Source organism: Peromyscus eremicus, chromosome 4, assembly GCF_949786415.1.
Source record: "Peromyscus eremicus chromosome 4, PerEre_H2_v1, whole genome shotgun sequence".
In the NCBI taxonomy this organism is placed as follows: domain Eukaryota; kingdom Metazoa; phylum Chordata; class Mammalia; order Rodentia; family Cricetidae; genus Peromyscus; species Peromyscus eremicus.
The window spans coordinates 126,833,838-126,858,596 of NC_081419.1; the positions used below are offsets into that span (position 1 = coordinate 126,833,838).

Sequence of the window (24,759 nt, forward strand, 5' to 3'; positions counted from 1 at the left end):
TTAGATTTTGTAATCTCCAGTCCCATCCAGCACTGGCCCTGGCTAAGACCCAGGCGTGGGATATGGAACTCGACTGTCCCTGGGAGGTCTCCTGCTATGGCCATTCTATCTCCCAGAATCTCCACCCCAACTGGTGTCATCAGGTCAAGTTCATCCCGCAGCTGAATTTGGTGGTCTCGTGTTCAGCCATTGAGAAGTCCTCGTTGGTGCTGATAATCCTGCCAGTCAAAGACCCTGAGAAACCCAGGTAAGGGGTACCTGACAAAGGGAGGGGACAGCAGATGTGCCCTGGATAGGTCTGGCTTTCCTCTGCCACATGCAGATAGCCCTGGTGAGAGAGGATGCACCTCTGAGTTGGTGCTTCAGCAGCAGGGCACTGACCTGAGGCTTGTGCTGGGTCGTGTCCCATAGGCTGACAATGGATATAGGTCCTAGCACATGGCTCTGGATTCTGTTTAATCATCGTTCTGAAATGTCTACCAGTTGCAAAAGGGTATCTCTCTGTCTCTGTCTCTGTCTGTCTGTCTATCTCTCCCTCTGTCTTTCTCTCTCTGTCTCTGTCTGCCTCTGTGTGTGTGTGTGTGTGTGTGTGTGTGTGTGTATGTGTGTGGTCTGGGGGTTGGGGGTGGAATGCATGCCTTAGTGCACATGTGGATGTTAGAGGGTAACCTCCGGTGTTGGTCCTCATCTCCCACGGCTTGAGACAGGGCATCTTTTTGTTGACCACTGTGTATACCTGACTGGCTGGCCTGTGAGTCCCTGAAGGTTCTCCTGGTTTAGCATCATAGCTTGTTGTAGAAAGATGGGATTACAGATGTGCACTACAATGCCCAACTTTCCATGGTATCTGGGAATTCTTTTCTTTCTTTTTTTTTTTTTTTTTTTTTTTTTTTGAGACAGGGTTTCCCTGTGTAGTTTTGGTGCCTGTCCTGGATCTCACTCTATAGACCAGGCTGGCCTTGAACTCACAGAGATCCATCTGGCTCTGCCTCCCGAGTGCTGGGATTAAAGGCGTGCCCCACCACTGCCCGGCGGTGTCTGGGAATTCAAACTCAGGTCCTCACACTTGTGTGGCAGGTACTCTACCCACAGAGCCACTTGCCCAGCCCTAGTAGACCTGCTCTACTGACCAATGTATTAAAAACAAACAACACAACACAAATCAGCCCCAGCCTATGTTAGGTAGGCAGACAAAAGGCATGTCTTGTCTTCTCTCTCTCTTGCAGAGTCAGCCTCAGCCTCTCAGGGCCCCGAGGATCCAGCTTCATTGTAGGGGACAGTGGGGCAGGGTCTCACATAATTCAAGCTGGTCTTGAACTGATCCTCCTGCCTCCACCCTGCAAGGGCTAGGATTACTGGCCTGTACCGCTGGCTGGGCTCAAAATACATTTGTAAATGAAGTAGTGAAAGTGCGTGGCTTCACCCTGGGTTGAAACCTCCATTTCCTCACCCGTGAAGGGTGAAGCCAGTGCCGACCTCAGGCTTTAGGGATTCCTTGAGCAGAGAATGTTCTCGTGGCATGTGTTAAACCACACAGTGAAAACAAATGACAAAACCCATCAACTGCAGAACACGTTAATTAGGTGTCAAAAGGCGCCTCTTCTCTTCCTACGATAGGCCCCGATGCAGAAACAGGCCAACCCCCACAAGCGCGGGCACTCCATCTCTGAGACAGTTCTGACATGTTTTGTTTCCTTCATACTAGACTTTTTTATTTTATTGCATTTGATGGCAGGAGGAGGCCAGAGCGCCACCTCACCGTGGCCCATGGTGGCTGGTTCTGATGCCTTCCCCTTCTTACCTGTCCTCGTCTTCCCATTGAAGGTCCACAGGCCCAGAGTTCAGACACACTCCTACCCCAGGCCCTCTGCTTCTTTCTGCTTGTTGTCTTCCTTCTTTCCTTCCTTCTTTCCTTTCTCTCTCTCCCTGTTTTTTTTTAATTAATTTATTTATTTTATTTATTTATTTATTTTAAGACAGTCTTGCTGTGTAGCTCAGGCTGGCCTTGAACTTGCCATCTTCCTGCTTCCATCGCCCGAGCGCTGTGATTATGAGCCACCATATTTGGCTTTCTTGTTTTGCCAGGGGACCGGTCTTGTACTTGCTAGGCAAGCACTCCACCACTGAGCCAAAGCCCAAGATCTCTCTTGTTTCCTTTCTTCCTTCCTTCTTTCCTCCCTCCCTCCCTCCCTCCCTCCCTCCCTTCCTTCCTTCCTTCCTTCCCCCCCCGCCCCCATTTTCTCTTTCTTTTTATTTGATTTTTGAGACAGGGTCTCACTATGTAACCCTGGCTGGTCTGGAACTCACTATGTAGACCAGGCTAGCCTCTAACTAACAGAGATCTGCCCACCTCCTAAGTACTGGGATTAAAGGCATCATGCATCATCATTCTCTGCCTCTCGTTTTCTTAGTTAACATTTTTATTTTGAAACATCTCCAATATATACATAAGAACATAAAAAATCCACAATTTCTTATTATCACCTGGGCACTAGTCTGAGTTAATATTTCCCAAGTACCTTGGAATGCCTTGCTCTAATTCTTTGGAATCAGGTATAAGCAAAGTACAGATAGTTTTGAGCAGAGCGATGGTGGGGTCTAAGGGCCGGGAGAGGTGGGGTCACCAGGGAGGAGGCTATCACAATAGTTTAGGCTATGCATGATGATGACCTGGAGGTGGCCAAGGATGGAGGTGGAGAAGTTGGAATATTCAATTTGGGGACATGTATACACATACCTTCTTCTGTTTTGGTGCAGTACCACCTCAGGCCAGGAGGTGGCACTGTTGGTCTCTGGCTTCTTATGCCTTCTAGGCGAGTAACCACTCACTATAGGTGAGACTTGAATTGCCAAACCTGATTCTTTTTTTTTTTTTTTTTTTTTTTTGGTTTTTCGAGACAGGGTTTCTCTGTGTAGCTTTGCGCCTTTCCTGGAACTCACTTGGTAGCCCAGGCCGGCCTCGAACTCACAGAGATCCGCCTAGCTCTGCCTCCCGAGTGCTGGGATTAAAGGCGTGCGCCACCACCGCCCGGCCAAACCTGATTCTTGCAGTCAGCCTCAGCTTCATTGTAGTTGGTCTTACCTGACCTCTTCAGGTGACTGAGGTCAGGAGCGGAGCTGGCGGAGGATCAGGGGTTGGGGCTATAGGAGCTGGTGTGGAGTGTGTAACTGACCCACCCTGGCTCCCCTCCTTTTTCTTTTCTTATTTCTTCCATCAACTCCTACCTGAAGTCATTGTCACTGCTCACTATGTCCCCTCTGGCTTCTGTCCCTATACACAACCATCTGCAGGTGTGTCTCATCCCTCTGGGGTCCTGCATGAATCCTTCATAGTCCAGTCCCCCACGGCCTTGCCTCTGACTACTTCTGCCAACCCTATAACCTTGCACTAGCTGCTCCCTGAGTCTGAAGCCTCGTTCCTCTCTGCATGCTCCCCTTGGCCATTTCTAATTCCCCTACAGATTTCTGCCTCCCCTCACCCTTCTCAGAGAGGCTGTCTAAATGAGTCACCCAGTTTTCCTCTGCCAAGTCATCCCATTGCGTCCCCTGCAGCCTTCTCATAGCTGGCCACTGTCCCTCCTGTCTCTGTTCATTTCCTTGCTCCTATGCTTTGCTCCAGGAGACAAGATCTGTAAGGCAGGGAGCACAGTGGCCCCTGAGTCCTGGCAGGGAACAGGAGCCAGCAGATGTCTGTTGCATAGGTGAATGAGTCAGTCTGAAGTAATTTCTTCTATCCTCCTGACGACTGCTGTTCCAGAACATGTCTCTGCACCTAAAGGTGTAGATGGAGGCATCTGGTTTTTTTTAAAAACATATATTTATTATAGGGATGGTGGCATACACTACTGTACTCATGTGGAGCTCAGAGGACAGCTTGTGAAAGTTGGTTCTCTCCTGTCATGGTGTGGGTCCCAGGAGTTGAACCCTGTCATCAGGTTTGGCAACAAGTGCCTTTACTGACTAAGCCTTCTTACTGGCCCACCTCTCTGGCTTGCCAGTGGGTGGGATATGCGTGCTTTGATGTGCTCTTGGAAATCTGAAGCAAGGCTGGAGGTTAAGAAACAGCTGGGAGGCTGATATGGAAGCTAAGGGGCCCTAGACTAGACGTGATGCGGTGTGAAGGCGATAAGGAAGAGTCAGCCTGGCTATCGTCTCAGGAAACTTCTAGACAGGCAGTTCAGTGGCCTGTGTAGGGGCCTGACAGCTCTGTGGTCCTGTCGGGGTCTCTCTGACCTTTGAGCCCTGCCTAGCCTCTTCTCCTCCTCTTCTTCCTCCTCTTTTCCTGTTCCTGGATGTCTTGAGCCATTTCCTGTTGTACCCACCAGGGCAGAGTTCTCATCCCTCTGTAGGTCCCTGACTGTGCACCCATAGGTCAGCTCTTGATCTTACTGTTCTCATGGCATCATGCCACTCTTGAGGATTGCACATGGGGGACCAGGTGATCTGTGAGATGACATCCAGCACAGAGTGAGGGCACAGGACCAGTGGCCCTGAGCTGCTTTTTTATAATTTATTTAAATTTTTTTTGTTTGTGTCTTGGCTTGGAGGATACCTGCCTGAGGGTGGTAGGTGCAATATCATGTTAAGCTTGTTTCTGGAACAATGCAAAATGCTTTACAAATAGAAAGACTTGCTCATGTTTGGTTTTTTTTTTCTTCCTAAAGGGTGGGTGTCTCCCCATGAGCTACTGATTTGGGCACCTGCTACTTCACTTATGCCTGGTGCTGAGTGAGCACTGGGCAGGTCTGAGGCTTCTCTCCTTCCTGGGTAGAGAGATACTGACCCCTCCCCACCAAGCTCCTAGCTCCTCCAGTCCCAAAGCCCAGGCTGCTGCTCTTAGTCCTGCGTCTTTCCCCCCTTGATTTTCTGCTCTAGGTTATCATCATTGAATTTAAGAAAAGGAATTCTTTGCTTTGACTACTGTCCGGACAGGAACTTCCTGGGTGAGTAATCTCTCATTCCCCAGAAACAGAGTTGGACTGGGGGCTGCAGCAGCCTGGGGATGACCAGAGCCTAGGACATGGCTTCTTCTGCTGCTGATCTGCATCACTGGGAGGTGGGGTGTGACTCAGGCTGTCAGATGTGGACACAGAGAGGAAAGGCAAGAGGGACAGTGACAGGTCACAGTGACCTTCCCCATCTGCCAACTCTGGCTGGAGTCTGAGGCCTGGCCCTAGAAGGAGGTCCCAGTGTAGGCCCTGGTAGCTGATACTCATTTCTTGACTCCAGCAACTGGTGGCTATGACCCCCACATCCGCCTGTGGAACCCCCTGGTCTCAAAAAAGCCTGTGTGGCTGATGAAGGGACATCAGACGTCAGTGACTCACCTTCTTGTGAACAGCCAGAACACCAGCATCCTGATCAGCATCTCCAGGGACAAGGTGTCACCCTTGTGGAACATACCTTTGTCCCCCATCCCTCTAGCTCTGTTCCCCAGGAAAGACACTGACCCTGGGGTGCTGATGTAGCTCAGCCTGTATTGGGAGGAGTCTGAGGCACAGAGGTAACCTTCCTCCCCGTGGTCTCACACTTTACCAAAGGCCCACAGGGAGGTGCCCTAGTCATTGTATAGGTGGCCACAAACCTCAGCAGCCTCTGGGGAGGGCAGAGCTCATCTCTGAGCAGACTAGAGCTGGCCTGGAGTTGGGGAGCAAGAGAAGGTCTGGGGGAGGGTGCAGGCTGCCTGCTGTCTTTGCCTTTAGCTTGCTGAGTTTAGAAGTCCAGGCAGGACAGAGGAGCTTAGGAAAGCTGAGGAAGGAGGCGCTGTTCTCTCTTACTCACTGAGAACATGGATTATCTGGCCATTAGTTTAGCCTCTCTGGGTGGGGCTGTGACAGACAGCATGTACGTTATACATGGGCGACCTTGCTTGCTGGGGCATCCCCAGGGCCTAGGGTGCTGGCTGCTGGTGCAGACCCTCCTGCCTCTTGCCTGTTCCCGACAGAACATTCGTGTGTGGGACCTGCAAGACTATGTGTGCCTCCAGTCCTTCTGCGGGAAGCTCTTCACCCTGGGCAACTGCCCCATAACCAGCGCCTACTTCCACAGAGACTGCACCCTCATCTGCAGCACCTACAACGTGAGTGCTCTCCTAGGAACAGGCGCAGCTGACAGGGTCTGTGTCCTGCGCTGGCCTGGCTCTGGAGTCTGTGAAGCTCTGGTGCTTGAGCTTCCTCGAGAGCAGGTTCTGGACCCTAGCCCATCCTTTCCTCCACCCCTACTGCCCCTGCTCCCCCCCCCCCACTTATGCACCCTTCAGACTCTCCTGTCACCCCTCCATGCTCCTTGGACCCCATCCGTTGTGATCATCAACTCCAGGAAGAAAACTGTCAGGAGGAGCGCCTGTGAGCTATGACTTGCCTGGTGCCCATGGGTCTGCCCTGACCTTGAGGATGGCAGGAGGGGAGGACTGACTAGAGCATGGTGAGATCCCGTACCACGTGGGAACCCAGTGGCAGACAAGTGGCAGGAGCGTGTCTGTCTAGAGAGCTTCACTGAAGCCATGTACCCACTGTTGGCTGGACCACCCTGCCAAGGGACATAGATGTCTTTCTGTGCACGTGGCTGGCTATCTCCTTTGTAGCAAGCAGGTTTATGGAGAGAGAGAAAGAGAAGAGAAAAGTGCTTACATCTCTGATGGGTGCCGGACTTGCTGTCAGTATTGTTAAAATTAAACAGACCTTTGAAATTCATTTTCAATCTTCCTGGGCATTAGTGTAGACTCTCTGGGTGGGACCATGACAGCATTTAACCCCTAGCTTTGTTGGGATGTGAGAGTATATTACTAAGGTAAGGTTAATTCATATGAAAGTGTTGGATTCTGCGGGTTCATGAGCACAGGGAGCACTGAGCTTGAGGTTGGACTGGTCACAGAAGGCTTCCTGAAGGTGTTTTTGGACTTGGAAGTCACAATCTGTGCCTCAAGTCAGGTCCGTGATGAGCCAATTAAAAGAGCCAAATTAAAGCTTGGTAGTGATGGCACATGCCTTTGATCCCAACACTCGGGAGGCAGAGGCAGATGGGTCTCTGAGTTTGAGGCCAGCCTGGTCTACAGAGTGGGTTCCAGGACAGCCAGGGCTACATAGAGAAACCCTGTCTTAAAAAACAAAAACAAAAACAAATAAACAAAAAGCCAAATTGATAGTGAAAATCAGAAAAAGGAGATTCATTCAGTATGGTCACATTGGGAAGAGGTGTAAAGAGATCCAACAAACCCCCCAGGTCCATCTTTGGGGTCCTGAAGTGAGATTCAATTTTAAATAGAGAGCCAAGGGTATGTATATCTAAACAGTCCCAGGCAGATTGGCCATTGGCCCATTACTGTCTGGCTTCAGTACTTTCCTGTAAGATGGTCCGATGTAGAATCATGTGGAATATCTTTCCGGGAGAGAAGTCATCTTTATCTATTTTGACCCCCCCCCACCCTTTCCTTTTCACAGCATGAGATCCTGGGGAAATTCCCGTTTCTCTGGGGGCTACTGTTTCAACAATCTCATAGTCAGATTGGAAGACACAAGTGTGTCTTTAGAATAGCTTCATGTTTGCCAGACTGGTTACAAAAGAAACACCTGAGTGAGGCTTTAGCTCCTCAGAAGGTGAGAGGACCATGGACTTAGGTCTCAGGGGGATTACTGGAACATGAGGGACTGGGAGTCCCAGTCCTGGAAACTGGGCCTTGGAGCAGGGTAAGAGAAGAAATGGAATTCTGGATTTCTGAGGAGCCTCGTGGGGGTACAGGATATCTTGGTGTTGGAGGTTTCTCTTCAAGGCCTTAGTCACAGAGGGCAGAACCCATCTGACTGCTCAGCTGTCTGCCCCTCCCCTGCCCACAGATTGGGATCCTCAGAGGGTACTTGGAATCCCAGGGGCCCATGAAAACAGGGAAGTTGACGACTCACAGCACAGCCCTGTGTGCGGTCCTCTACAGCAAGATCTTCAAGCAGGTGAGTGGGCAGGGCTGGCCTCAGCACCTGGGAGGAGCGCCGGTGATATCATCAGGACCCAGGTGTCTCCACGTGCCCGAGTCTGCATTCACATAGCAGTCAGCTCATGTGGCACTCTGGAAATCATTAGTGCTTTGGTTGTAGCCCTGGTGTCACCAAAAATGTAGACATGAAGTGGTCTTGCAGAGCGGTTGTCATGGGGTCTGACGGAGCTCCCCATCTGGTCACTGGATTGTGGACCCTCTGAGTATCCTGCCTTGGGCTGTCACTTAGGTCAGCTCTGTGCAGGCAGTTCTCTTAGCATGGAAACAGTTGCTGGTGCGGGTGTCCCTCAAGGTTCCCACCTGATGAGCTACCCCAGAGTACCACTTTGGGGAAGCTGCACTCTGTATTGCATGGGAAAGGCACCACAGCCAGTGCCCTATGGTGCCGAGGAGACACCTCATTGTGTAGGACAGCTGGGCACACACAATGCGCATAAGGAACATGAACAGAAAGGGCCACAGGCTTCTGCCCATCCCCAGTGGCATCCCTTGTCTGGCCTGGGCTGTGGACAGGGTGACTATCTGTGCCAGAGTGTCCTTTGGGCAGAGCTCTCCTCCAATTCTGGCTCTTAGTACCACTGTCTCAGTCTCTAGCTGCCTTAGGGCTCTTCGGGGCTGCAGAACAGCTTTTGTTTTTGTTTGTAAACACACCCAACTCTTCCCAGTGGGAATGCCAATGCCAGTCTAAAGTAGCTTCACAGGTGACTGCCTTGGAACAGGACGAAGGGAGTGAATGCACAGCCATCTTTTGACCTCAGTGCTTCTCTGTGGAGGGTCCAGGAACCTGTTCCCCGCTTGGCCTTTTGCTCCCATTTTGGTCCTGACTAAAGGTGCTTTGGCAAGTGTCTTCTCTATACCATTGATTGAGTTGATGCAAACCACGACGCTCACCTCACGGGAAGAAGAGTTTGTCTTGAGCAAATATGACTAATGGTCTGGGAACATGGATCCAGGTTCCCCCAAATGACGTATTCTGATGTTGAAGCGGTTACGTGAGCTTTCGTAGACATGGGAGAAACAAAAGCCACACACTGGGGCATTTTCTCAATACATGGGTGAGAAGATGGTAAAGCAGGAGAACTCGGTTGTCAGGTGTCATCTGATGTCATTCTCAGCTTTAGGGTCTGGGAAAGCTGGCGGTCTGCTAAGCTAACACAGTTTAAAGGTGTTCCCTCAGAGTCAAAGAGGTGTTAGGTCAGACACGGAGGTGGGTTAAGAGGGATCTAAATATAGCCCAGGATCATTTGGGTCCTAGCTCTGTAACATTCTAACCCTCCATGGTCAGGAAGTTCTAACCAGTGGATCAGTGTTGCATGATCTTTAATATAGGTGTGGCTTTCCTCCTCTTCCGGGAACTTGAGTCCCCAAGTGCTATTTTTGAATTAATGAGAGCATTACGAAATCGATTCATTTAAAAAGAGTAGTAGCTACAGTTTTTTTTTTTTTTTGACACAGAGCCCAGGAAGGTCTGTTTTCAGGCATTATCTATGCTGTGCAGGTTGCCAGGGTGAAGGTGGGGGTGTGGAAGGGAGGGGCCCCATGGCATACTTAGGACTGCCCTGCAGTGAGTTGGGGCACCTGTGTGCTTCACTTACAGGTGGTGAGTGGCTGCCTACGGGGCACAGTGAGTGTGTGGGACATCACCACAGGCAAGAAGAGGATGGAGTTCTCTGTGTCTGGCACCTCGCAAAGTGAGCTGACTGCCATGTCCCTGGACGAGTCAGAGCGCTGTCTGCTCACGGGCTTGCGTGATGGCAAAATGCAGATGTGGAATTACAACACTGGGGAGTGCCTGATAACCTTTCCCACCCAGGAGCAATCGGAGGTCAGTGGGGTCCATTAGCTGGAGCCAGCAGGTTCCTGGGAACCCTAGAATATAGTTTTCTGTGTGTCTAAGAGATTGCACACACACACACACACACACACACACACACACACACACATGCACACACACGCACACACACACACCCAGAGAGAGGGAGGGGGGGTTGAGTACTGGTCTAGATTTCTCAGCAGTTATTGGACCATAGCCAGGCCATGTGTTGCCCAGTGTCTCTTCTGTAAAATGAACATGGGTACCCACATTATCTGCCTCTTTCAGATACACCAGGTTTGATGTTCTCTACCTCTCTCCAGTTAGGTAATTAGCAGGCACTCTGAAAGCTTGATGGTGGCATTGACTCTGGGAATTCTCACCTTCATTGAGTTTTGACTTTCTGCTAGGTACATTTAGGAAAGAAAGCATCAGGGGCCCAAAGGCATGCTCTCTGAGGAGTCTAGTGCTCTGTTTTCTTTATCTCCAACAGATTAGTGGAATTGTCCACATGAACAAATCATACTACATGACAGGGTGGAGTAAGAGGATCACCAGTTTCACGTAAGCAGCAAGTGTGAGTGGGAGGCTTGGGCTGCTGGGTGTCTCCCCTCATTTTGAGCTTCCCTTATTCCAAGCTTTCCCAGCAGTTGCAATAGCAAGGAGGGCATCCATGGTGGCTGTCAGCCATGGCTCCACCCGTGCGTCTCCCCATCTATTCACTTAGCATGTAGTGAGGTGCCTTCTGCTGGTGATGGATGTGGCACAAGTCTCTATCCCCATGCAGCTTCGCATTCCATGGAGGAATTACTTCAGTCTCTTAGAAAAAGATGCCATTGACTGGTCACTTACAAGGCCCAGGGATTTATTTCCTACAGTCCCAAAGGCAGGGTAGGCTAAGCCCAAGGTGCTAGCAAGTTTGGTTTCTGGTGAAGGCCTGCTTCCTGGTTCCTAGAAAGCTCTTTCCTTTCTATGAACTTACCTGACAGAAGGGTGGAGGGCTATAATCCCACTGACGAGGGCTCCACCCACATGACCTCACCACCTTCCAAAGGCTTGATCTCCTAAAATGCTCCCACTGGTCCCTGGGATGGCTGAATTACACAACCTCAGAGCTGACACCTTTCCCAAGAAACAGAGGAAGGAGGGACAAGGCCACCAACTAGTGGTGGGAGTGGAAGGTGGCACTGAAGGTATCATTTGGTTAGTGTAAACTAAAATGTCTAAGTCCAAAGTATCATCTAAATATTTAAGTCAGGTGTGGGTGAGACCCAGTGTACCACTTATCCTGAGGCAAATTCTCTCTTGGCTCTAAACATGTGATGTGGACTTGTTATGTACTTCCAAAGTCCAACAGTGAGATGGGTACAGGACAGATGAGTGGAGTCAGGAGGGAAAGAATGAGCAGAAGATCCCAAATGAGTTTGAAACTCATTGGAACAAATTTCACATCTATCATTCAGTCATCTGTCTGTCTGTCTGTCTGGTGTGTGTGCCATGTCGTATAGGCAGAGGTCAGAGGATAACTTATGGGAGTCAGTTTGTTTCTTCTTCTTCTTCTTCTTCTTCTTCTTCTTCTTCTTCTTCTTCTTCTTCTTCTTCTTCTTCTTCTTCTTCTTGTTCTTCTTCTCCTCCTCCTCCTCCTCCTCCTCCTCCTCCTCCTCCTCCTCCTCCTTCTTTTTGTTTTTTTCGAGACAGGGTTTCTCTGTGTAGCTTTGTGCCTTTCCTGGAACTCGCTTTGTAGACCAGGCTGGCCTCGAACTCACAGAGATCTGTCTGGTTCTGCCTCCCAGGTGCTGGGATTAAAGGCATGTGCCACCACTGCCTGGCAGTTTGTTACTTCTACCATTAGGGTTCCAGGGACTAAACTCAGGTCATCATGATTGGCAGCAGGCACCTTTATCTGCTGAGTCATTTTAAGACACCAAAATAATCCTCTTTCTTGGTGCTCTGACTCCAAGGCTCCTGAGATGGAGCTCCTGTTTTGTAGGGGCTGAATGTGCAAACCTCTAGATAACCTGCTTCCATGGCTTTGGCATGCTGTGCCCTCATGGTGGCTCTGGATCCAGGCCATGCTACCGTGAATGTTCTGTTCCCTGCATGGGTCCTGTGGCTGTCTGGGGCTGCAGCTCTGGACTCATTGCTCTGCCCGCTAGAATCTAGCCAAGCTTTCCTATCTCTCTTGGTATAGCTTGTATCATACTTTTGCCCTCAGGAACTATGTCTGGCATGGCTAAAGAACATGATACCAGAGTGTGAGATGAGAGCCTATGAAGTCTGGTGTTGAGAGCAAGGGGTGCTGAGGTCTAACTTGTACTGGTGGCCTCTTTTCTGAAACCCATTGGCAACAGGAAGGACAGTTCAAATACCTGAATTGCTCCGAGAGTCATTCTTCCATTGTCTTAGCACACAGCTTCTGTCAAGTGGCTGACCCACAGTATTCTCACAGTCTGGACCACACCCTGAAAGGCTTACCTTTCCTTCCAGTAGATAAGGGCTGAGAAGAGGAGGTCTCAAATCTTAAGGTCTGTCCCCCATTCCTTTTTGGTACTATGGTCTAAACTACATACAGCCTCATATGTGCTAGGCTAATACTCTGTCATTGAGCAGCAACCCCCGAATTTCTTCCCCTTTGCTCAACAATTCTGGTTTAAAATTATTTTTCTTTTCTAGAATTTTACTATAAACAGGGGATAACTGTCTACACCTTCAAATATCCTTCTTAGAAATTTCCTCAAATAAAACCCAGTCTCATGGCTTGCAAGCTCTATTTGCCATAAAGCACTAGAATGTGAACACAGTCCAGCCAAGTTCTTTGGCACTTTGTACTCAAGATGGCTTTGCGTCCAGTTTCCAGTAGCATGCTACTTATTTCTACTTGAGATATCATAATGGTCATTATCATCCATATTGTTACCAGCAACTTAGGATCACTTAGGTCATCTTTAAATAGATGGGACTGGGAGGTAACCAGTGGTAGAGTGCGTGTTGAGTCAGGGTGCCATCTCCAGCACTAGAGGAACAATTTCTCTCTCTCTCTCTCTCTCTCTCTCTCTCTCTCTCTCTCTCTCTCTCTCTCTCTCTCTCTGTCTTTCTCTTTCTAGCACAGGCTGGCCTTGAGCTTCCTATGTAGATGACTTTGGAATTCTGATCCTCTTGCCTTCACCTCTCTAGTGGTGGGATTACAACCACCACTACCGTGTGCAGTTTGTTCAGTGCTTGGGACCAAACCCAGGGCTTCACACATGCTAGGTGAGTGCTCTATCAATTGAGTTACGCCCCCAGCATGGCTTTCTTTATAACTCTCCCCTTTTCTATGTCCTCATCTGAACCACCTAAGCCCACACTGGAACCATTCTCAGTGGCCCAGACATGGTGCTGTAGGCTTTTCCTGGAGTGTGCTTTAGAATTCTTCCAACCTCTGCTCATCTGCCAACTCCAAAGTGCATTTTTTTTAGTTATCTCTTAGAGCAGCACCTCATTCTCTGTGTAGTTTCTACCTTAGTCACGTAGGCTGCCACAGCATAATACCGCAGAATTTATTTCTTGCATTTATAAAGGCTGAAAGGTCCTTGGCCAAAGCATTGTGGAGTCTTGTGGGGGCCTTTTCCTCATTGATAAAGGGTCATCCTCTTGCTGTAGTTTCTGTGATGGGAAGGGTGGAGGGTCTCTTTGATCTCTTTATCATACCATTAATGAGGCTTCTGTCTTCTTAACCAGATGTCCTCCCCAAGGTCCATTCCCCACTTGAGGATTAGATTCTAACATAGGAATTTTGAGTACATACAAACACTCAGTCTTTATTCAATAATGAGATATTTTGATTTATAAAGTATACTGACTGCTGTAGGGAAAGAGCAAGCTTCCTGTGGAGGAGCAGAATCCTTAGTTAGTGTTGGGGAGTGGTCAAGAACAGCTTAGCCAAGGAGGCCCAGGGCAAGATATGAGCTGGAGGGGTATCAGGGAAGCACTTGGGATGGGACATACAATCTAGGAGGAAGGACCAACATGTACAAGGTCCCTTCTGTTACAGGAGGCCTGGTCACAGCTATCACTTCCCCTTGTTTAAACCTGAACCTTTATGCAGGAGATGAATTAAGACTCATCATTTGTAAATCCCAAGAGCAGAGCCCTTATGCTTGGTGCATAATGGGTGCTTAGGAAGTGAGGTCAGTGGGGATTTTAAACAAGCTCCTAGACCCCCAAGACAGTGCTGCTCTGAGTTGGCCTTTGAATCCTAAAGGCTATGATTTCCCTAAAAAGAGCATTGCAGCCTGTGAGCTCTTGACCCTCCTGCCTCTGGCCATGTGCATAGGTTCCAAAAGACCAAGCTGGTACTCTCCTGCCTCTGGCCATGTGCACAGGTTCCAAAAGACCACGCTGGAACTCTCCTACTACCACTGGCATACCTACCACACAGAGGACATCCTGAGCATGGCCAAGTATCAGAACCAGTTCATTGGGACTTCTTCCTACAATGGGGACATCCTCCTCTGGAATGTCAGCATGCTGAAGCCTATCTTGAATTTCAATGCCTCCCAGAGCCCCTTGCCTTTACAGCCGAAGAAGGTACAGTGCCCTGCACTTTTCTTGTTTCCCAGGCGCCTCTCACTCCCATCACAGTCTCCATTCACTTTTGTCTGGGCTATGGGCCAGAATCAGGGAGGGCAGAGAGAGCAACCTGGAAGCAGAGGGAGAGATGGAGACTTATACTGGGGTGGGATGTGTAAGTAAATTTGTTGCAACTCTGTGGGTTTGGTCCCAGGTTTGGCACCAAAATGTGAGTTTTGCAACTCTGGGGAAAGGTGTCCTGACTACCTGGGGAGTCAGGCAACACCTTGAGCTGCTTAGGACAGCTCTGGCGGCTGGAACTGCAAAGAGGCAGCCCAATCCTGGAGGGCGAGGTATCCCAGACACCTCAAGCTGCTCAGGACAGCTCTGCCCTGGAGGTGTCCCAGACACCTGGAGCTTAGGACTGCTCTAATGACTGGAGCTGCAAAGAAGCAGCCCAATCCTGGAAGGGAAATTTTCTGACTGCTCGGGAGAGTCAGGCCTGGAACTGCTTCAGCAGGAAGGGTATCCTGACTGTTCGGGAGAGTCAGACTATACCTGGTGTGATGGGGATGGTCTCCCTGCAGGATATAACACTCCTGCTCCTCTCCTGGAGAGCTGCTACAGCTAAGCTTTGCTCAGCCCCACTTAAGGGGGCTTTCTTGCAGAGTTCTGCTTCTCTAGCCTAAGAAATTGCAGAAATGTAGCAGTCTTCTCTGGCTCAGGAGATAAGTGTTACTTTTCAGCTCTTTCAGCTCCTCCTTGCTCTATCCACTGAGAGATGTCTCAACAAGGATCTACTCTATGCCAGAGAATGAAGATCTTTACACCTAGAACTCTTTTGAGAAAGAGATTTATTTGGGAAGGAGGAGTCCAGGAGAGTAGCTGCCTCTACCAGGGTGGAGAGAACAGCCTACAACTGACCAGGCAGGGTGGTTTATATAGGATGTCTTGGGGGTGGAGTCAACCAGTGATTGGTTAGTTTTTTTTTCTGCCCAGGGATTGGCCAGTTTTGTGGGCTAAGGACAGAGATAGCCCTGATTTCAGGGCCAAATTGTGTTTCTTTCACTGGCCTTTCTTGGCTTTTTGACACTAATTCTAAATTTGACACTAATTTCTTTCACTGACTCTGATTCTAGGGACCAAGAGTGTTATTTTGGCACTAGTTTCAGAGTTAGGGCATGTTTCCTTGGTTCATTTCTCTGGCTCAGGTCCCAAACCCAGGCTGTGTTTCTTTCCCTGGTCCTGGGCCCCAGGGCCAGGATTCTACTGTCCTGCTCTGTGATTGGTTGGTTTTACAATCAGTTGGTCGAGGGCAGAGATGGCTCTGATTTGAGCCAAACTGTGTTTCTTTCACTGGCCTTATCTGAGCCATCTTTCCCTAGTTCTGGGCTCCAGGGTCAGGGTGGGTTTCTTTAGCCAGCCCCTTTTCCCTACAGGGTAGCTAGGATAGTGGATGGTCGCTCCTTTGAGCATCTTCATGTAACAGAAAACAGAGGCATGAAGAGGTTAGACACCTTTCTCAGGGCATACAACCGAGAAGGGGTAGATCCGGACCATGACAGTCGGACTCCAGGGCCTGGTGGTGCTGCTACACTGTCCTTTTCAATGGATTACTTCCTCCTTGAAGATGTCCCACTGTTAGCTAGCTTTTCACTGCTGTAACCAAATACCTGACAGAAGCAACTTAAAGCGGGAAGATGTACCTTGGCTCACAGTTTTGGAGATTCTAAGCCTGCCATGGCAGGAGGGCCAGGTCAGCCAGAGTAGCCCATATCAGGGTGAGTAGGAAGCAGAGAAAGGGAGACCAGAGAAACAGGCTTTCTCTTTTGTTCCAGCTGGGCCCACATTCAGGGTGGGTCTTTCTTCCTTGAGAACACCTTCACAGACACAACCAGACAGATACAGCTTTTACTCTTCTAGGCACTTCCCAATCCCAACAGGTTGGCAGTAGGTCCTGCCCACAACTTCACCATTTGGGCAATAATGTCATACAAGGTTCTCCAGGCTCATGGCAGGGATGTAGGAAACATGCAGTCTCTAAATTGCTACATAGAGCTGGATTGCTAGAGGTCACCTCCTCAAGTGGGTAGAGGTCACTTCTTTGTAGGTGTGCTGATGGGTGGAAGCTCCTGCAGAGCTCAGGGACTCTAGTAGGTACTACATACTCCAAAATAGCTCCAAGTTTTATCTATTTTTGTACTGTGGGCTTGCCCAAGATTGAAAGTGTCTAAGTAAATATTTGGAAACCACTGTCCATTTTTTCAAATGGGGAGACCGAGTTCCTCTCAGGAGCTGTGTCCTGCCTAGGGTATTAGTAGTAGGCCCAGGGGTAGGTTTATAAGCTTTGGTCTGAGAACTCTCAAGGCTTAAGGTTTCTGAGAAGCAATGCTGGGTTCCCTGGAGGGCTGGTGACTTGGGCACTGGGCTGAGGAGGGTCTGAGTGTCCCACTTGTGGAGCGGTTTCTGGAGTTGCCCTCTCTCTTTGCACAGGTGAAAGATGCACAGGAATGTGTAGCCAGAACCCAAGTCTCCTCAGGTAAAAGTGAGCAGAAGTGGGCACACAAGCCTTCCAGAAACTTAACTAGCTTTTCTGGGAGTCGGAGGTTGATGTCAGCTCCCCCAGTGATGAAACACCGGAGAGACACAGATCAAGAGAGTCAGCTATCTGAGCAGGTAGGAGTGAGACCATCCCTCCTGCACCAGTTGTCCAGCTCACATTTGTGTGTGTGTGTGTGTGTGTGTGTGTGTGTGTGTGTGTGTGTGTGGTGGGGGACAGGATTCTTTTTTTTTTTTGAGACTGTTCTCTGGGTAACAGTCTTGGCTGCCTTGGAACTCGCTTTGTAGACCAGGCTGACCTCAAACTCATAGAGATCTGCCTGCCTCTGCTTCCCAAGTGCTGGGTTTAAAGGTGTGCATCCCAACTACCTGCTGCCTCTCTGTTTTGATCGCACTGTAGCTAACTCACTCAAGCCTTGGAATAGTCCTTTCCTAGTGCGCCTCCAGACCATGTCTGAAAGTTGAAAGCTTATGAATAGAACCTATAGGAAACAAAGTTCTAGAAGCCTAAATTGGATGTTAGAGCATGGGCTATAGCTCCAGTTTTTAAGATGGAGCCTCCTGGCCCCAGCCCTGGCCCTGGCCCAGGAGTGAGCTGTTCAGGGCATCAAGTGCCACCTCTCCAAAGCCTAAGCTGCAAATGCAGAAGGGCAAGATGCAGTAAGATGGTCTTCACCTCCAAGCCCTGAAGGCCCAGGATTTGACAGCTCTTGTTTTTAGGATGTGGGAAGGGAGCAAGGTCCGAAGGAGGGTAACTGACCTTGGGCTTGTAGGTATAATGACAGCACCCCAATACTGAGTACAGGAAACTCTCAGAGTGCAGGGGCAGAGGGGTGGAGGAAGTAATCCAGTTGCTTCTGCAGCTGAGTTCTAGATTTCTGAGACCTGAGGCTTGAGTGAGAGGCCCCAGTGTTTCCCAATTCCCAGGCGTGGGGCAGCATTGGCCAGCTCAGCCCCAGACATGGGGCAATGTAGGCCAGCTTGCACAGGTCTGCTGAGATGACGTTCTGCTGTGAGATTTCAGCTTCCAGCCCTGTGAGGTACGATGTGCTGCTGTGAGGTGCTTATACATCATGGCACTGTGAGATTCAGGCACTTTAGGCTTCTGTGAGATGAATATACTTAAGTGTAAGACACTGGGCCATCTTTGACTGATCAGTTTAGGCCTTTGCACTCTAGTCTTTAGAAGAATGGTTCTTAGGCCCTTTTAGCCTCACTTCTAGGACAAAAGAAGGGTCTACCCTAAAGGCGACTCAAGTCTCTGCCCTACAGAGCAAAATGGCTAGTCACAAAATAGAAGCCTCTCAGTCTCAGAGTGTTCTAAGGCCCAACCAGATACCCCACTGGCCTTTTTTCAGGTTGGGGTCCCTATCGCTGCTTTTTTATTCCCTATCCCTGATCTCTGTGATCTGTAGGAGAGGGGATGCCATGTGGTTACCAAGCAGCCATTTTTTTTTATTTTTAGAAACCTTGGGGTTCTCACAAACCCAGATTGTCTAACATGCCCCTCAATAAATCATCGTTTCACAAAGATTCTCAAAAGAAAAAGGAGGAATTCTGGAAGAAGACGCTGCTGCAGTCGAGCTTTTCAGTGGAGAAGGTGAGCTGTGCTCAGTGGAGGAGTGGGCAACTGGGCTGGGCAGGGGTGGGTGTGCCATGGGCCTGGTGAATTTGAATTCCAGAGCAGTTTGCTAGAGCCTGGGCAGGGGTGGGGCTGGGAGAGAAGTGGCTTTTGTAGAACCCACAGTTGGAAGTCTCTCTTTGGCTGGGATGGTGTTTTAAAGTGTGTAAGAGATTTTCTTTTTTGAAAAGCACCAACCAGTGTCCAAATCATGTCACAGAGACTTCTTAGTTATGAAGGCCCAGCCCAGCTTACTAGCTTAGGCTTGTTTCTGGCTAGCTCTCTTTAACTTAACTTAACCTGTTTCTCTTAATCTTCCTTTTGCTTTGGGGCTTTTTTTTTACCTCTCTCTCTCTCTCTCTCTCTCTCTCTCTCTCTCTCTCTCTCTCTCTCCCTCTCTCTCCCCCCTCCCTCTGTCTGTCCGTCTGTCTGTCTGTCTTACTGTCCTGTTTCCTCCAGTGGCTGGCTGGTGTCTGCCTGGCTTCTTGATCTGGTTTTGTCCTCTCTCTTTCCCTTGTTCTCTCCTCCTCCTCCTTCTCTATTGTCCAGATTTCTCCTCCTACTTATTCTCTCTGCCCACCAGCCCCACCTATTTTTTCTCTGCCTGGCTATTGGCCATTCAGCTCTTTATTAGACTAATCAGGTGCCTTAGGCAGGCAAGGTAAAACAGCAACACATCTTTACAGAATTAAAGAAATGCAGCGCAAACAAATGTAACACATCTTTACATCGTTAACAAAGGCAGCAGAAACAAATGTAACACATCTTTACATTATTAACAAAGGCAGCAGAAACAAGTGTAATACATTTTTACACAGTTAAAGTAATATTCTGCAACATAAACAAATGTAACACATCTTTACATAGTTAAATATTCCACAACAATAGTGGGGTGCAAGTTGGGTTGGTTAATCTCTGCTCATTTCTTGCTCCTGTCCCCTCTCTGGCCTGGACCTCTCACAATGATACTCTCCCAGTTTCTGAAGACCCACATCTGGCTGTGATGTGGAACCGTAAGCTGGAATTAATCTTTTCCTCCTCAAGTTGCTTTTGGTCATTGTGGTGGTATTGTGTTCCCCAAAATATTGTGTACCTTAATAAACTTATCTGGGGTCAGAGAACAGAAAAGCCACAAGATACTTAGGCTAGAAAATGTTAGTACACGCCTTTAATCCTAGCATTCCAGAGACAGAAATCCCTCTGGATCTCTGTGAGTTGAAGGCCGCATTGGAAACAGCCAGGCATGGTGACTCACGCCTTTAATCCCAGAAAGCAGCCTTTAATCCCAGGGAGTGGTGGTAGAAAGCAGAAAGGTTTATAAGGCATGAGGACCAGAAACTAGAGGCATTTGGCTGGTTAAGCATTTGGCTGGTTAAGCATTCAGGCTTCTAGCAGCAGTTCAGCTGAGATTCATTCTGGATGAAGACTCAGAGGCTTCCAGTCTGAGGAAACAGGACCAGCTGAGGAACTGGCAAGGTGAGATAGCTGTGGCTTGTTCTGTCTCTCTGATCTACCAGCATTCACCCCAATAACTGGCCTCGGGTTTGATTTTATTAATAAGACTTTCTAAGATTCATGCTACAGGTCATAGTGCCCCCCCCCCCCCCCCCCCCCCCCCCCCGAGACAGGGTTTCTTTGTGTAGCTTTGCACCTTTCCTGGATCTCCCTCTCTAGACCAGGCTGGTCTCGAACTCACAAAGATCCACCTGCCTCTGCCTCCGAGTGCTGGGATTAGAGGTGTGCGCCACCACCGCCTGGCTGGTCATAGTGTTTTATCACAGCAACAGAGATCCTAATTCAGACACCTATGTACCAAGCTGGCACTGAACTCATATAGCAGAGGATGACCCTGAACTTCAGATCCCCCTGCTTCTATCTCTCAAGTGCTGGGATTAAAGGTTTTTGCCGCCACTTGGCTTATGCAGTGCTGAGGATTGAACCTACGGTTTCAGGCGTGCTTGGTAGGCACTTTGCCAACTGAACTACATTCCCAGTCCTATACCATTAACCTTTTAAAAATTTAATATAATTTAATTTTTATTACTGTGTATATGCTTGTCTGCATGTTTACATGTGCACATGCATACAGGTGCCCACAGAGACCAGACACATGTCCTGGATTCCCTGAGAATTGAGTTTTAGTGGTTTCGAGTGGTCCTGGCTTATTCTGCAAGGGCCATAGGAAGACCTTTAGCCTCTTGTGGTTGGAAACTTGTTGGAGCACTGAACTGAGGGAGCCTGGGATTACAATGTCAACCCAGCAGTTCCTCTACAATGAAAGGGGGCTATGTTTGGGGTTCGAGGGGCCAGAGCCAGATTACAACAGGCATCATGTTGGTTATCCATGCCTCTTAATCACATGCATCCTGCCTGGTCCTGCCCAAAGTCAGCCTCTTGACTGTACACACCCTCACTGCCAGCTGCACATCTAGTCCTGTGCCCTAGCTTGCTCACAGTGGTTGGCCTGTTGCCCCAGGCCTGAGCACTCTCCCTTCTGGCTATTCTGCTGCCACGGTGCTGGCAGTGGGGTAGGGGAAGGAGGCCTCAGTTTTTCCCCAATTCAGAAGTGAGACACCTTTGTGGTGTGGATGATGGTGAGTCCTGTCTGACATCCTTTTACAGCCTCCATCACCCACATCCATGTGCGTGCCATACACATATAAATACATACATACATAAAAATAAATCTTTAAAAAACATCCTATAAAAACAGCACGGGCATGCTGAATTTCCTTTCTTTGAAATTCTCTCCTATGCCTATATGCTGTATACACACAAAAATGTGGTTTTGTCTTGAAAACCAAACTAAGAGTTTGAAATTGTAGTTCAGTATTTTTTTTTTAATATAGCAATATCCAGTGGATAACATTTTCTGTCAGAACTCACGTCTTTATCTACTTCATTCATTCTTTTTACTAGTTTTGTGTAGGGACTATCTAGGTTTTTTGTTTTGTTTTGTTTCTGCCTGAAACTTAATATAATTTGAGAGTCATCTTTTAAGGAAAGTAACACACCAGGTCTGGCAGGGGGAGTGAGAGAGTGGGCGAGAATAGTGGATATAGCAAGATAGCAAGAGATGGAAAATAGAGCATCGTGAGAGAGGAAGAGAATAAGAGAGAGGAAGTAAGAGTAACAGGTAGGTAGAGAATAGTGAGAATAGCCAGGTTATAGGAAGGATGAGTATCTGGGGGAGGGGAGCCCGTGAACTGGAGGGATTTTTAGGGTAGAGGAGGGCACGAGAAAGGCTAGGATGCTGGCATGGACTTTGTGAAACAGGTACTTATGATACTGAGGGAGTCTGGAGGCAGCATGGGCTTTGATACACTGATAAGTGCCACAGGTAGCCAGCCAGATGTCCCTTCTGCCAGAAGTAAGGGAAATGACTCCTTCTAGTAGATGGAAACTGGCTTCACAATTTCCTGAGGAATGCTGGCTTTTATCTAATCACCAGAAATCCTCCTATAGTTCAGTTTGAGCTCATTTTTGTATATTTGGACTGCCTGTGAGACCCATCATTCCAGCTTTGTTGATGATAAGATACAACACAGTCTCTTCTTTAACTGCTTCTCAGCTGGGAAGGTCATTATGGTGGTACAGGAAGGCTGGAATGTGGGTTCAAAGTCTGGGAGGGGGTAGGAGCTAGAGGCCCAAGGGAGACCAAAGAGTAGACTTGGAGTCAGCCCCTGGAGTGTGGGAGCCCGTTTTCATGTTCCTTGTGGCTTTACCCAGCAGGTCCGCACGTGGAGAGGATGATTGGACCACGGGCCTGAGTGCAGGTGTCTGAGATGGTCTGCACTTGCCTGTGCTGGGGGGAGGTCTTTTGCTCCACCCCCTTGGCATTTCTATAAATACCTTAGGGCAGAGATGGTCAGGGCTTGTTGGAATAGGTTTCAGGCCCTCTCGAGGCTGTTCTTTATTTTCTGTTTATCTCCACAACCTAAATCCTTCTATCTAATATTTCCTGCTGCTCGCACTCAAGAAAACTCTGGGGAACTGTGGAGTTGGTGGGTAAACGCTCTGCACTGGAGGCCATAGTTTGTACGCCCGTTCTCTTTCACATCAGCTCTCAGCAAGTTCAGGACTTCGCAGTTCTGCAGGACCGCTTGGGGATAATGGGGTGTAGGGCATTTTGGAGCGGTCTGCAGGGTTGCAGTTGATTCCTAGATGGTGTCTGTCAGCTGAGTGGAAACCTGCTGGGGCAGATATACACGAGGGACAGAAGGTAAAGGTAAGGCGCTTAGGGGAAAATATCGTGGATGTACACTTGAAAATCCCAGGCCTGTGGTCCCGGTAGTTGGAGGGGTTTCGAAGAGGTCCCAAGACCGGGGAAAGGAAAGAGCCCACCCGCAGGGAGAAGAAGTAGGCAGGAAAGCTGAAGCTGTTGGCTGACAGGAGCACTTATCAGTCAAGGGATCCCAGAGTCTGTTTGACCTGGGGCAGATGGAGCCAAATCTTGAGTCCCTGAAGTTTACATGAGTTTTTCTGAAGTTTACAAAAACAGATAAAAGTTTTAGATATATTACCATGACCACCATCTGTAATCTACACTGAAACTCTCATTGTACAAAAAGCAGCTCGCACGTGTCTGTAAACAGCCGGAGTAGAGTCAGACCTTTGAGCCATAGCAAAACAGAGCCTGAGAAATTGCCAGCGGGTCTGGATATATATATATTGGACAGAGGTGTTTTCAGCACGAGAAACGCTTTAAGTTTATGTTTAAAAAGACCAAGGGAAATAAAAAATTTTCAAGTCTGTGACTATGATAGTAGCCAGTACTTTACCAAAGTTAGATTAATAGCTTATCAGAAACTCACTGATTAATGTGTTAAAACTTAACCTTATAAAGTCTTAACCTCATATGCAATATCTCTAAATCTCATTTTTTACAAGTCTTAAATCACTTCCTCAGACCTTTATAACTTGCATACATTTTATTTTTTAAATGGCTTACTTATTTTTATTTTTTTCTGAGCATTGTTGTTGTCTGTGTGAGGGTGTTGGATCCCTTGGAACTGGAGTTATAGATAATTGTGAGCTGCCATGTGGGTTCTGGGAATTGAACCTGGGTCCTCTGAAAGAACAGCCAGTGCTCTTACCTGCTGAGTCACCTCTCTGTCCCTGAACTTGCATAAACTTTAAATTTTTTCTTTTCCTTTCATCTGGAGTCAGCCAGTCATCTACCATGAGGTGTAGGTGCCTGACTATGGAGAGCAGTCATTGAAAACGTACAGACCTGGCACTTTGAATAAAGTTTCAGGAAACAAAATCAGCATTAAAAATTCAGTAGTGGATTGATGAGATGACCTACTGGATAAAAGCACTCCCTGTGCAAACCTAATGGCTGTTTTTTTTTTGTTTTTGAGTTAGTTCCCCAAATCTAGGGAGGAAGGAGATGACCAACTCCAGAAAGTTGTCCTCTGACCTCCACATGTGTGTGGTGGCATGCATGCACCATACTCATACATATTACACAAATATATGAATAAAATTCAAAACTATTCTCAGCACACACGCATGCACACATACATATCAATAACAAATTTCCTAAGAAATAAATTAAGAAAAATATCTAATTTACAGTAGCTTCAAAAATTATCTAGGAATAAGTTTAAGCAACGAGGTAAGGGACCTCTACAATAGAAACTTTAAGATACTGAAAAAAGAAATTAACAAGACACTAAATGATGGAAAGACCATTCTTGTGCTTGGATTTGCAGAATTAATATTTTGAAAATGGCTGTGCTACCACAAGTAACCTACAGGTTCAATGCAATCTATATCATAATTGCAATGCATTCATCACAGAACTAGAAAAGATAATCCTAAAATTCATATATAAACACAGAAGATTATGGATGGCCAAAGCAATCCTAAGAAGAAAATACTGCCAGAGATATCACAATACTTAACTATCTTAGTTCTCTGATGCTGTGATAAAACATCATGACTAAAAGCAACTTGTAGAGTTTTAGGGTTTCTATTGCTGTGAAGAGACACCCTGACTACAGCAACTCTTGTAAAGGAAAACTTTAAATTGGGGCTGGCTTACAGTTCAGAGGTTTAGTCCATTGCCACCATGTTAGGAAGGATGGTGGTATGCAGTCAGATAGGGTGCTGGCGAGGTAGCAGAGAGTTCTACATCTGGATCTGAAGGCAGCAGGAAGAGAGAGTGACACTAGGCCTGGCTTGAGCATCTGTAACCTCAAAGCCCACCCTCAGTGACACACT

At 48.1% G+C, this 24,759-nt stretch overlaps 1 protein-coding gene across 1 annotated transcript in view; it reads left to right on the plus strand.

Moving 5' to 3' along the window:
• Efcab8 (EF-hand calcium binding domain 8) overlaps positions 1–24,759 on the plus strand; it is a 74,291-nt gene that overhangs the window by 24,107 nt on the left and 25,425 nt on the right. Inside the window, exons 11-20 of the mRNA XM_059261675.1 lie at positions 117–247; positions 4,876–4,943; positions 5,230–5,381; positions 5,945–6,079; positions 7,833–7,943; positions 9,585–9,812; positions 10,294–10,364; positions 14,165–14,369; positions 16,845–17,027; positions 18,376–18,510. Of these exons, the coding sequence (XP_059117658.1) occupies positions 117–247; positions 4,876–4,943; positions 5,230–5,381; positions 5,945–6,079; positions 7,833–7,943; positions 9,585–9,812; positions 10,294–10,364; positions 14,165–14,369; positions 16,845–17,027; positions 18,376–18,510 (1,419 nt within the window). The remainder of the gene's footprint in view (positions 1–116; positions 248–4,875; positions 4,944–5,229; positions 5,382–5,944; positions 6,080–7,832; positions 7,944–9,584; positions 9,813–10,293; positions 10,365–14,164; positions 14,370–16,844; positions 17,028–18,375; positions 18,511–24,759) is intronic.